Raw genomic sequence first — 14,844 nt, 5'->3', positions numbered from 1 at the left:
TCTGCCACAGGTCTCTTCTGCTCTGGTATTTGTACCATTTCAATTGTATAATTTCAGTTTATGATATTTAGGTTATTGTTGTTTCTCTTTATGAATTTCGAACTTTACTACAAGACGTGCACCAACTGTTTGTTACTATGTTTCAATGAAAAGAAAGACTAATGACACTTTATAAATGGCTTTAAACGCTGGATAGATGATGAGAGGAGTTATGTATCTACTAGGGAGTATAAGTTTTCTGTATTGAATCGATTTCGGTTTTTAGTATGTAGAAAATTTGTAAGTTCTGTAAATGGTTTTTTATTGTAAGAGGTTTTTAATATGTAAAAACTCAAGTTAGGGCTGCTATTAGTTCTTAATATTAACTTATGTTTTTAAATGTGACGAGTTTTGTAAATGCTTCACCTGGAAAGTATTAGACCAAGTATATTGCATCATGTGTTGGCATACGATTTCATGAGGTTGTTGATTTTTCAGTCCATTTTGAGGTTGCCTGAATACATGTTAATTGATTATGAAGGGAGCTGTCATGTTATGGATCCTTATAGGGTTAATACAGTGGATTATACCACCTTTTGTTTATTTGAGTAATTTTGTTGTACACTTGTACTCTCTGTTAAGAAGTATTATTTGAGTCAACTAATAAAAGAACCTAAATGCAATTCCTAACATACTGTTGTTGTTTCTATAACTAAGTTGTTGAGGTATTGTGTGTTATCGTTTGTGTCATTAAATATTAGATGTCATTCCGACTGTGCAACAACATTTGGTTTTGTAACATCAACTGTTTATGCTATGGATAGTGTGTCTATGCCTAGCACTTCCTACGCTAAATGCATGTTGATGAGGTTTAATTTCAATGTGATCTTTTTTTATTTAACAATGTCGGGGAGATTTCATTTTATTCATTAATGCCTTTTTATCTTTCGTATTTAGCTACCGGTTGTTCTTCAGTTGTTTCGTTCACGACTGCCAACACGTACCAGTAGTATAGAGCCTCATTGTAATTTGTTGTTGGTGACACCAACAAATGAAGGTATTTTCTATTCTATGATCTCAATTTCTTTAAATAGGTTCTAAATGTGTATGGCTTAAGTTATATTTTTGGTGATTTTTGTTCTTCTTAAGTTGATAAAACTTATGCCAACTGCTATATAATATGCCCATTTTCCCTGTTGTAAATAAGGCTGACATATTCTATTTTTACATTGTGGAACGACCAAGCGACACACTTCGACCTGGAGGGTTATAATCTCCTTCCAAAGCCATTCATCATCAATTGCATGTTGGGTTAATGAGAACAACGGTTAATTAAAAACCTTATAATCATCCACAGTTCTATATAACGCATAACAAATACTTTAAAAAAATAATAATCAGACATTCTTCCCAAGTGTTGTCTTACCCATTTTATATATACTGGAAAAACAGTTACATGTACAACACCCTAACCCTCACTTTTGGGGGGAAATGGCAATATGGGTTCAGAAGATTTATACGAAACTTTATCTATTTTGTTGATTATAATAACGATTTTAGTTAATAACTAGGGTTTGTGTAACTGCAGAACTGCTTTTGTGTCATCATTTTAGCTGGGATCTTATTGTTCATCGTTATGTATATATCGACAGTTTCATTATTTGATGAAACATAGCCATGTTCTAGGGTTATATATATATATATATATATATATATATATATATATATATATATATATATATATATATATATAAAAGATTAAATTGTGGTCATTGCTCTAAGAGGCTTTCTAATGCTCAATGTTTCAGCTTGCTTATATAGATAATTAGGCATACATGTTTACTGTGAATCAATTTTAATATGGACTTTGAACAAAGGTTCATCTATGTCGATATTTATGTCTGTATGTGGTATTAGATAATTATTTTAGTTAATTCGTTTGTTGTCCACTAAATCACAGTAACTAATTGGTTTTAGGATAAAATTCTGCTTTGTGTAATGAATATATCAACTTTTTGGATCACAAAAGTTCTTTTATTTACTTTTAGTATTCGTGGTGTTGATGATATGCGCATTTGAGAACTGGTGATGTGACTGTGTTATTGGTCTTGGACTGATTCATTTAGCAAACATCACTAACATCTACAGAGATAAATAAATAAAAACAACTTTGTATAATAGTTGGCTGACCTTTGGTGTTCTTTATTAATGTAGTCCTAAACATACTGGCTAAATATAGCTAAGGTAGTATGTGAATCTGTTTGCGTTACATTTATGGACATTATTCACCTGTTTTGTTTTGTATTGGGCTACATACAGCGTTGTTACATGCACTATTGTATCACATTGGGTGAATGAGAAGCTGAAGTTGACAAAGTTTCTTCTTCAAAGCAAAGTATTGTCGTATCGATACTAAGGCTGAAAAATTCTGGCTTAAAGAAGGTATGTAAAAGGAAAGATCGGGTGCAAGTCTATAATGCGTGCAACAGGTCGCATGTGTTCTTAAATATTGGTAGCATTTGTATATGTCAAAATGGGTCTATAGGGTTCACTCGAAACACTTACAAAAAAATTAATCATAATCTGCATAAGTTATTTATTAACCCAATCGAAACGCAAAAAAGAAAGAATAGCAAAAGAGTACGCGTATCCTGGAATTATTAATGCAGGTGACTTTAAAACCGTATCCACTTCAGATATCTTATTTATTGACCCATTTGAATATGGGTCAGGAATAACTTACACAAATTGACCTTTTTATCTGCATATGGGCCAGAATAACTATATTCACTCTCTAGGTTTGATTAAAAAAAACGTAATTATATTGCTAACATTAATATTGTGGGTACATCAGTCGTGTTCTATTTCAAATTTTTTGCTATGTCCTATATGTTTTGGCAATCTATCATGAGTACACTGATGATGTTCTTCGCACGCCCGAGGGATCTTGCTAACCAAAGTTATGATCTTACTATATTTGTCTTTAAAAGCTGCTATTAAACCAGGATGGCTTATTTTCCATTTTTACAGGCTTAAATCGACATACAAATGGTTTATATACTTCAAGATCTTTCTCAAGGACGGGTTCTCTAAGAAAAGCACTAACCATCTAGGTCTCCATGATTGAGTTGAGGCATTTGGAGGTTTGCTTCTTCTGTAATTCTGACTAAGACTTAATTGATCTTCTCTTATGGGTATTTAGATGTAATATTAATATAAATGTGATAATACAGGTGGCTTGATGAGTTACATAATGAGTCAACATTGTTCCATGTTGAAAATGGCCAAATGGGTGGTTTTGTGATTTGAATTTCAGCCTTATGATTTTTTTGTGTTCCATACTTTTCCGGTTTCTAATATGAATACACTAGATGTATAGCAGACGCAATGCAGACCCACTCAAACCGGCCAACAACATTCGGTATAGTTTTGATTTAATGTGTGTTTTTTTTTTTTTCAAGTGTAAACTATCAAATGTTGCTACCACTAGCTTTTGTAATAGAGTAGAACAATCTATTGCCAAGTGTAAACGTTTATGCATACTAACACAGACAACACAACTGTGATGGCTATTTTGATGGAGTCTGTGAAGTATGGAAATGCAGTGAAGTTTCATCTCTTTAAATATTGGTAACCTTTAGTGTTTCGTTCAGATAAAATTAACTAACCATTGTTCTTCAGGTTTATTGTCAATGATGGCGCTAGAATTTGATTGTGATATTGTTTATACTTATTCAGGTCTATTTAGATCACCGTTTATACTTATTCAGGTCTATTTAGATCACCGTTTTGGGTAAGATGTTGTGTATCGATTTATGGTGTTTTATCGATTTTTCCCATCAGGTAAGCAATTGATCACTCTTTTAATCTTTTCTATAATTTTTAATTAATATTTTTATATAAAAGTATCCTTTATCACCATCACGATCAATGTCGATAGAGATATGTCTTATTGAGTTATCTTCGGATAACGATGATAATTTTAAATTTCAATCGTTATTTTCTATGTTTAAACCCTGACGAACGTAGCTGACATTCCTAGCATTTCATACAATGCGTAGGGTAATCTGTGTGATATGCAAATTGGCTTTAGATTTTGGTACCAAAAATATTAACGAAATAGTTACAAAAAAGATTACGAAATCCACCGCAACGCGCGGACCACGTACCTAGTTGGATAACATTTGATGGCATTTCTGGAACAGCAAAAGTACCAACAAACACACTAACCTTACATCGAGAAGAATAACCTAATCTATTACCCTGCTGTAACGAATACTGACTCTATTGAGTCGACATCAATCGTCGATTTATTGGCGACTTGACTGACTCTTAGAGCCTAAATTAAATTTCAGGCATGATTTCAAACCCATGGAAATTTGATTATACCATTTAAGTTATGTCCAATTTCTTGTTTCCATACAACAATCAACAATGTTGCTCTTCGTATCATCCCAAAATTGTAACCCCAACATACATGATCAAATTATTAATTTAGGATGGAGATACCTCGGATTAAAGTGAAAACAGATACCAACGAAGCATTGCTTCAATGGTACCGCGGTTACACTTGTGTACTCGCAGGGCTAGAGGTCTCGGGTTCGAGCCTCGTCACCCGCTCTAGGAATTGAAATATTATTCCTTGAAGGTGGCCCAAAGGGAAGGTTTTACCGACCCGCTCCGGGACTAAGATTCGGCCCGCCTGCCCCTCGGGATGGTTAAAGGGTCGGATCCTCAGAGTGTGGTTCGGGTTTCCTGTCCGAAAGCGCGTGTGTGTGCAAATGATGACTAGGCTTCGGTCCGGACTGATGCAAGCTTACCTTTCCAAAAAAAAAAAAAAAAAAAAGTGAAAACAGATTATTGAAATCTATAACATTAGGATGGGGTCCTCTAACATATAATCAGTGACCTTAGCAATGATGTACTTTATTGTCATCACTTCAGTATTCATAAAGAAACAGAAGTCTGTTTATTCCAAATGAAATTGGATATATTTGATTATTGAATAAAACATTAAAACGCATGCTGTAGTTTGCAAGCTTTTAGGCCCATGTTGTCAGGCTTCAATAAGATGATCCATATGAATTAATGAAGCACTAGTTGCACATATAAATATCATTACACACGTCACTTTAGTGATTATTTCATTCTATAATCACACCAAATAAGTAAAAAAAAAAAAAAAATGGCAAATCGAAGAGTCAATGTCACCAAATAATTTTTTTTTTTTACATAAATGGAATAAAGTTCAGTTTCAAGTTTACTGTATATTAATTCCTTCATGGAAATGGGGCTAGGGAAAGAGTCTTTCATTCATGGAAATGGGGCTAGAGAAAATATACCACAATAAATATATTAATTCCTAACTTCCGTTGTTGAAGCATATTATATTGTAGCGTATCCAACACAATCAAGATATAAACAGTTGCAATTTTAAGCATAATTTGTAATCTGTTCTCCCGATTTCAAATATGATTTTCTTTTCTGAAAATAATTATAAAATTGTGTACCCTATTATATACACTAAATCTTATTAAATAAACTGAAGATATTCCAAGTATCAACCGCAAGTTATCCCTGTACGGCTGTACGGTTAATATATGTAACTAGTTTTTTGGCCCGCGCTTTCGTTGCGAGTTGGTTTTGAAGGGAAAAAAAACTTTAGCTACAGTAGCGGGTATGCGGGTCGGGTAGGTGGAGCGGGTCAGGGGATCCGGATGGTATTGGGTTAGTGATTTGGGGGTGTTGGGCAAATCATGTTTTGGAAAAAAAAAAAAAAAAAAAAGTTACTATTAACAAATGGTGTCAACCAATCATAAGTTGACACAATTTATCACAATTTATATATATATATATAAATATTATGTAAAAACAAATTCGAAGATGAACACAATACAAACCAATATAACATGAAACATAATTTAGCCTTGATCAATAATTGCAACATTCGACACATAATAAGCAAAAATTCCCAAACCAAACCAAACAACTAACAGTTTGGGAACAAAGTTAACACGACTATTAACAATGACCTAGAGGTGTCTTCAAGCATAGGCAAGATGGATAGTCACCTAGGACTCAAAAATTTAGAAAGACTCGAAATATTGAATATGTTAATATTTTTCTCAATATATTTAATTAAATCAAATAAAAAATTATCAATTAAAGTTAAATTACCTTATTTTTAATAGTTAAATACAATGTAAGTAAATTAATAGATAAATTGGAGTATTATTTTTTATATATACTAAAAGTTTTAACGTATATGTGGACCCATTTTTATTTTCGTCTGGGACCTTTAAATTGTTGAGCAGTTCTGCAATGACCAAGACTATGTCAAAAAGAACTCCAAGATCCGACACGTCTAAACTATTTCCTAAGAACACATCGACTCACTAAGAGAACACCGAAGACCGTTGTATCAACTGAAAATCAGAACAATAGGCACCACTTACTTTCAAAAGCCGCCACAAACGGAACCCCAACCGCAAAACAGTAGCCCGCAACCATCGGCTCTAAAACCAGATCTTTAACAGGGGGAATTGTCACCCGGTTTAACCAGGAAGATGACCATGAAAAAAAGAATCCGGCAAGAAAGCGCAAGGCGTCGAGCAGAAGAGCAAACCGACAGACTAGGTCACAAGCAAAAGCTGCTGCCACCTAGGACATAATAAACAAAGGACCACAACCAACGGTGATAACCACCATAAGCCGCCGTCAAAGAGAAATTCCGGTGGGATTTGAAGGCCAGAAAACACCCAATCCAATGAGAAGCTGAGTAAACGAACCATTAAAACAACTCCACACACTAAAACGTCGGTAAAGTCTTTTCTAGTTGGAGAACGTTACGAAACGCCAAAAATGACACCGATACCAATATGAGCAATTGCAAAGCCTTCTCGCAGCAACTCGCAAATTCATCAACACTGTAGTCTGTATACTATAGAATGATTCAATAGAGTTTATATCGAGTATAATTTAAAGTTGTATGGATAAATGTAGAGTTATGGTTTTTCTATTTATTTCATTAGCAAAAAAAGTATTAGCGTTTACATGGTCAGCTATTGCTAGCGAGTTTGTGTGACACGTTTGATAGCGATAATGAACTGCAAGTCTTGTCATATGTTTAGTATGTTCTTTTGTGTCAATAGTCTTTTCGGTTGATTTTATTAAGATTATTACTTTTGCTCATCTTTTCAGCAAAACATTTGGTGATATACGGTATTTTGTATCGTACATAACTTTCTTGTAGAATAAAATTTTTCGATGAAAAAACATTACCGAGTATTTAGAACACTCTTATCCATGACGCAATGTTATGGATAAATTGACTGACACATCAGCGCCACATCAGCACCTTCTCTCCTTCATCCCATGACATACCAAAGACTAAACGCTAACATCCATGACGCAATGTCATGGAATAATTTTTTTTTAATTTTTTTTATTAATTAAACATTACATTATTATTAAAAACAAATACAAATTTAAATATTCGAAATATAAAATTACATTTAATAAAAATTAAATTACTCGTCGTCTTCGTCCTCGTACTTGTCTTCATCTTCGTCCTCGTACTCGCCTTCGTCTTCTTCCTCATCTTCATCTTGGTTATTAGTTCCCGAAGGTCCTGGTTCTTCATTGTCATTGACATGCTCGGGAATTGCGGAAGTTCCTGATGCTGGGTTATATCTGATACGCGCATTCGGTGGTAAATTCCATATGTGTTCGATAAGTTGATCTCGAAGAAACCGATGAATGGTAGAATCGCGTGATTCTTTGTCCATTCGAAGTTGTGTATCAAACCTTTCTCGTATTGATAATGCACGACGAGCAGGCTGGTAATCCTCCTCTAACCCACAAAATGCTCGACCATTATCTTCAGTTATCATATTGTGTAAAATCACGCACGTATACATAATGCATTGGATTTTCTCGAGATAGAACTGTCGTGCAGGATGTTTAATGATTGCCCAACGACCCTGAAGTACACTGAATGCTCGTTCGATATCCTTTCTTGCTGCCTCTTGGTACCATTTGAATTTGAATAATTTTGGTTCGACCGTACTTTTGAACGATTTCACAAGTGTCGACCAATATGGATATATGCCGTCCGCTAAATAATAGCCCTGTGACGATCGCTCCAAATCCATATGGACGAACACGTCATTCATCGATTTCATTGCGAGGTATTTGACCTCTATATGATACGTTTTGTAAACATTGCATTCTTTTGAAAAGGCATACCATAAATGAATATTTAAATCAAAGGTTTTCGACATCTGATGATTTCTACATATAGACAATCACCGTAAATAATAGTTTACAATAGTACTTCCGTTGACAATGCAGTCAAAATAAGATACATGGTGATGATTTGGTGAATGCAACGTTTCCTTGGAAAAATATGCCATGTAAGACTCCATGCACATAGCTTGTCTAACATATAAACTAACAGCAGAAGACTTCTAGGGAACCTGAGAATAAACATGCTAACAAGTGTCAACACAAAGGTTGGTGAGTTCATAGTTTTAATGTTTCGTATAATCTGTATATAAAGGTGGATCACAAGATTTCAGTTGTTTCATCCAGAAACGTTTATCAAAATATTCTACGAAATTGAGCGCCCTGGTAACTAAACTTTAACGTATATATAATTTGTACCCTTTGTATAATCATCTTAATAATACACGCAAACCAACGTGTACGCTTCTCAAATAGCATACGTCCATTAAAAGGCTAGTGCTCTAGCTCGTACGGGGATATCAAGCCCTATGGATCCATATACTACTACTCGCGCCCACCAGTTCTTATAACTAGCAGTTACTAGTTACCAAAGCTAAGGGATTTTCGGTTCAAACTCAGTGTAGAATTTAGTATGTACTTGTATCCATTGCGTTTAAAATAAAGTGCATGTATTCTCAGTCCAAAAATATATTGCAAAAAGCAATTAAAAAGGGATCAATGAAACTCACCTTAGCAGCACATAAAGTCGTTCACCAAAATGTGACCGAAACTCGGAATATCAAATAATCGTAGATCTCAACCTAGAGAACATATGTTGGTCAATAATTATCTATCAAGCTAGGTCAATTCATAGTGTATCATAATCCTAATGCTCGAGATCGACATACAAAAGTTATCCAAAGTCGTTTCAAAAAGTCAATTTTGACAATAGCTTAACAAAACGAGACGTACCTTATATAAGGATTCATTTACTCGGTTGGTAATATTCAAAAATCCAATTTATCAATCTCGTAAACAAGTTGTTTAAATCTTAATTGCATATTCAAAAGCAATTTCAATTAACGTTAATCGTAATTCAGTTGATCATATCTTTTAATCCGTTCATCAAAATTATTCGATATCTAAATGAATAGTTATTGATTTTTCGTCAGCTTTCCAAAAACATGTATACCATATACCTTTTACCAGTAATATATGTATTTAATTCGTGATTCATTATAACTGTTTAACGACGAAATTTAGCATACAAGCATATATAAATGTATATATACTCGAGCACTAGACATGGATACACAATTAATATATAAAAGATAAAATATGAGTGCTTACGTATAAATATTGAGATTCAATATTGGAGGAAAGTACGTAGATGTAACGGAGATGATAAACACTAGATTTGATTCACAAATATACCCCCGAACATTACCCATAACCTCCTTAGCAATAACCCATAATTTCCTTAGCTCTATCGCGCTCGAAAACATATTTTGAAAGTGACACGCTCATGACCTCGTCGTAGTATTTTATGTATAATACTAATTAATAATAATACTACTAATAATATTAAGATTAATAATAATAATAATAATAATAATAATAATAATAATAATAATAATAATAATAATAATAATAATAATAATAATAAATATAAATATAAATATAATATATATTGAGAGATAGATGCGAGATAGATGGATACAGAAAAACAGAAACGTTCGATATTTATAGGACCAGACCTGTCCCATCTGTCCCACCTGCCCATGCGATCGCATGAGTTTTCAGTGTTTTTGCCATGCGATCGCATGGCCGCCTTTTCCGTTTTTGTTTGCTAGTTCGCCGACATCAAATAGTGTTTCACTGTAGCAAATAGTGTTTTACTGTAGTAAATCACTGTAGCAAAGTCCGGTTTCACTGTAGCAAATAGTTTTTTACTGTAGCAAAGTCATTTTTACTGTAGCAAATAATGTTTTACTGTAGGAAAGTCGTTTTTACTTGTACATATATGTAACATCCCGCCTTTTTCCATTTACTTTTCCGTTATACTAATATAAAGTCCGTTATATGTTTATAACATCTCCCGTTGATACGCGTTTTAAATTATCTCGTTTAGGTAATTCACGCACCCGAACGAAAGTTGAGGGACTAAACTTGACAAGGGATCAAACCCTTGACTAGGTCAAAGGGTCAAACCCCTTTCACCCATTCATTTTCATCTCCATCTCTCTCTCTTTCTCTCTAGCAAGAACACACACCATTACCAAATTCATTCAATCATCATCTAAATCCGATCTAGGAGGCTTACAACAAAATAAATTACATATTCGTAATCCTCTCTTCATCCTCTTCATTTTGGTACCAACTTCATCTCGTTTGGGTAACATATCTAAAACTCTAGATTTCTCTAAATTCGTGTTTTTGACTTGAAATGGTGTTAGTTAGTGTCTATGGCTCATTGTGATGTCGTGTGTGTAATTTATATGCTCGATCTCGTTGTTTTAGTGTAACTAGCATGAACTTGACTTTTGGTGTGTTGTTCTTGAATTTTGGATGATCATATGTTGTTAGATGTTAAAAGTTCATGTTCTAATTGTGTTCCTAGTATCACTAGCTTCAATTTGATGTGTAGGTTGCCTTAGAAAACTTCATGAACTTGATTATTGATTTTGGTGAATTTGGGTTAGGGTTTGATGAACTTGAAATGGACTTTTGATGCATTGAATGCCATGGATTATTATTGGTAAGTGTTTAGTTGGATTGTATGCTTGATTACCTTCGAAACGGCATATCATTCATGTAAATTGGTTGCCCGAATCATTGAATTGCATTTATGAACTTGTATGCGGTTAATGTTAAGCATTAGATGCGGTTTTGGTTGTTGTAATAGGTAGATTGATTGATGAAATGTGTTTAGTTGTTTTCCTCGTCAAATTACCTTCCCAACGGTATAAGATACTTGTCTTGATTGTTTGCGGATCATAAATGGTGATTGTTTGAAGTTAGGTTCGTGCATAAAACTTAAAAATTGCCAGAACTCTCTGCACAGGCGCCATATACCCGCGCGGCGCGCCATTTTGGTCTGTCCAACTTTGTCAATTTTCGAATAATGTTTGCTATGCTACGCACCTCCGATTCACATGTAACTTGTCCTAACATGCTCATACATGATTAAAAACCTCAGAAAAATAGTTCGGGACCCAACCCGAACGTGTTGACTTTTTCGTTGACTTTGACCGACCAAAGTTTGACTTTTTGTCAAACTTAACCAAATGATTATGCAACCTTCCTAACTTGTTTATATACTTGTACCTTGCATGAAACTTGACAATTTGATTTCACATGCTACATAATCGAGTCGTAACGAGCCATAGGACTAATTGAACATTTTTGACTTATCGTGCTTACCGTTATTGATGCGACCTATTTGTTTAGGTCAAGACTAGCACTATCCTTCGCACACGTTATTTTGTGAAGTACTTTTCGTACGTGCACTCAAGGTGAGATCATAGTCCCACTTTTACTCTTTTTGAACTTACATTTGGGATGAGAAAACATAAACATTTCTTTTACTAAGTGAACACAAGTACAGGAAAACAAACATTCTACATACGAGTTTAGAACAAAATCCTCAATTCGATTATCATTAGTTACACTTGCCGGGTGTAAGCGAGAACTTATGTTGTATGGATCCATATGGGTTTGACAAACCCTCATTCAAACGGTTCGCTACCGTTTACGAATGAAATATATTTTCGAGAAACAGTGTATGTTCTAGCACTAAGTGATGGGGTTCAATGGAAGGAATGTTAAGCATTGATAATTGGGTGCTCGTGAAACAAACTTTTGGAATGTATTACTATTATTTCATTGATGCAAATCTTGTGGTTCACTTGTACTTACTTACTTAAACCTATGATTTCACCAACGTTTTCGTTGACAGATTTCTATGTTTTTCTCAGGTCCTTGAACGATACATGATTCATGCTTCCGCTCATTATTTTGATACTTGCATTGGATGTCGAGTATATATGCATACATGGAGCGTCTTTTGGATACTTTTAAATTGTGTCGCATAAGTTTCATTTGTACTTAAAACTTTGTATCGTAACTTGTGGTGGAACTATTCTTGTAAACTTGAACAATCTTTACATTTGAAATGAATGCGACATATCTTTTGGTCAAACGTTGTTTTAAAGACTTATGACCACGTAACGGGACCTAAGTAGACGGCGCCGTCAATGACGATTTGGTCGGGTCGCTACAGATGGTATCAGAGCTGGTTTAACCTTAGCCGTAAAGGTAGTCACGCGCGCCGGTTGTCAGGCCGGGCACTCATACGGACTATGCTTTTTGGCGGGTTAATCGTAGAGGAGGTTCTCACAGTGTTACCTGTGACGAAGCATTGGCTCTTACCCCTTGCGATCCCTTGGAATTTGAGGGTTGGCAGTTTGGCAGAAATGCGGGCCGTAAAATCAGTGTCTGAGGTACACTCAGTGGTCACCAAGCGGTTATCTGGAAAGGCACTGGGTGGGTTTCTACCCCATCTGTCGCTACAGATGGTATCAGAGCGTTGGTTGTAGGGATTTAGAGTTCATTGGTGTCAACCTCGAGTCATAGGGTACATTGGTGAGTCTAGACTACAACCGGCATATAGACTTGAAGTAGGAATTACTTGACTACTTGTGCATTTATACTCGAACGCTTCTACTCATATCTACTCTTAGTTCATCTTAATCTCACGTTGTTTAATTTGATTGACGCGCCACCTTGACTATATGAAATGATGTCGAATGCACATATGAATCAGGGTAATATAATTTCCGGGATTATATTACGGTGACTCATATGAACGTTCCGACATTATGACATAAAGAATTTAAGGCGAGTCGAGGAAAAAAACTTCTCTTTATCTTTATTCTATATCACGGTTAGTATTATTGAGAATACTAATCAATGATATTCTTGTGTCTTGAAGGAACAATGGCTCCTCGTCGTGTACGCCGCAATGAAACTCCCGAACAAGCTCTCGAACGGATGATAGCCACCGCCGTAGATGCGGCCATGGCCGGTCACTCATCCAACAACAATAATAATAACAACCACAACAACAACAACAACAACAATAATGGAGCCGGAAACTCAAACGAGGGATGCTCCTATAAAGCTTTCATGGGGTGCAAACCTCACACTTTTGATGGAACCGGGGGACCGGTCGTGCTCACCCGATGGTTTGAGAAAACGGAAGCCGTCTTTAGCATAAGCGGTTGTCGGGACCAAGATAAGGTCAAATACTCCACTCACACCTTCGCCGGTGTCGCTCTTACATGGTGGAATACTTATGTACAATCGGTGGGTACCGATGAAGCTCACGCCCTCTCTTGGGCCGACTTGAGGGAAAAGATGATTGTCGAATATTTCCCTCGTGAAGAAAACCGAAGGCTCGAACAAGAGCTAAGAACTTTAAAGGCGATCGGAAATGATCTCAAGGCTTATAATCAACGATTTTCCGAACTAGCCTTGATGTGCCCAAATCTTGTGAACCCCGAAGCTTTAAGGGTTGAACTTTACATGGATGGTCTTCCAAAGAGCATCAAACACGGAGTAATGTCATCCAAACCCACTAATCATCAAGAAGCTTTGAACATGGCCCGCAAATTGATAGAAACGGTTGACGAAATCGTAGTTCCGGCACCTAAGGCCGAGGATAAATCGGGTGGCAACAAAAGAAAGTGGGAACCCTCCCAATCAAGCAACAACAACTTTGCTAAGAAGCCTTACACCTCCGACGGCAAGAAGGGTTATGCCGGGAACCTATCTCTTTGCAACAAATGCAACAAACATCACTTTGGTGAATGTGGCAAGTTAATTTGCCACCGGTGCCAAGGAGTTGGTCATAAGGCCAACGATTGTAAAAGTGCCACTCCCGTTGCTCGAAAGTGGCCCAATGCACCAAAGACGGGCACTTGTTACGAATGTGGTCAAACGGGTCATTATAGAAATGCATGCCCAAAGAAGAAAGATAACCCCAACACGCGCGGCCGAGCTTTGAACATCAACACCGAGGAAGCCCGGGATGACACTGAACTAGTCACGGGTACGTTTCTTCTCAACAATTCTTATGTCTCTTGTTTATTCGATTCGGGTGCCGATAAATGCTTTGTATCCAAGACTTTGACTCATTCTTTTAGCACTCCACCTCTTCCATTAGATACCACTTATACCATTGAAGTGGCTAACGGGAAACTATTAAGTGCCGACACATATTACCGAGGGTGTACGATAAACATTTTGGGTAAGGAATTTGAAATTGACTTGATACCCATGGAACTAGGAAGCTTTAATGTAATAATCGGTATGAATTGGTTAGTCAAAACGAAATCTCACATTCTTTGTGATCTTAACGCAATCCGAATTCCTATCGAGAATGGTGAACCTTTGATCGTCTATGGCGATAAGAGTTGCACCGGACTCAACCTCGTTTCGTGTTTTGCGATCCTTGCTCACGTTAAGAAAGTCGAGTCCGATGAGAAGCACATCGATGATGTGCCAATTGTTAGTGACTATTCCGATGTATTTCCCGACGAATTGCCGGGTCTTCCGCCTCATCGACCGGTTGAATTC

At 36.0% G+C, this 14,844-nt stretch overlaps 1 protein-coding gene across 1 annotated transcript; it reads right to left on the bottom strand.

The window, feature by feature from the left end:
• Nucleotides 1–7,508: 7,508 nt before the first annotated feature.
• LOC139874503 (uncharacterized) lies at nt 7,509–8,132 on the bottom strand. Its single transcript, XM_071861929.1, has one exon. It carries the CDS (start codon nt 8,130–8,132, stop codon nt 7,509–7,511), a length of 624 nt encoding a protein of 207 aa, XP_071718030.1.
• Between the last annotated feature and the right edge of the window lie 6,712 nt (nt 8,133–14,844).

This window comes from Rutidosis leptorrhynchoides, chromosome 11 (genome assembly GCF_046630445.1).
Source record: "Rutidosis leptorrhynchoides isolate AG116_Rl617_1_P2 chromosome 11, CSIRO_AGI_Rlap_v1, whole genome shotgun sequence".
Classification (NCBI taxonomy): domain Eukaryota; kingdom Viridiplantae; phylum Streptophyta; class Magnoliopsida; order Asterales; family Asteraceae; genus Rutidosis; species Rutidosis leptorrhynchoides.
The sequence above is the reverse complement of the archived record's forward strand: the minus strand, read 5'-3'. Positions and strand labels throughout refer to the sequence as shown.

Excerpts from the sequence above, each read along its gene's own strand:
- LOC139874503 (XM_071861929.1), bottom strand. The coding sequence starts at position 8,132 with ATGGATTTGGAGCGATCGTCACAGGGCTATTATTTAGCGGACGGCATA.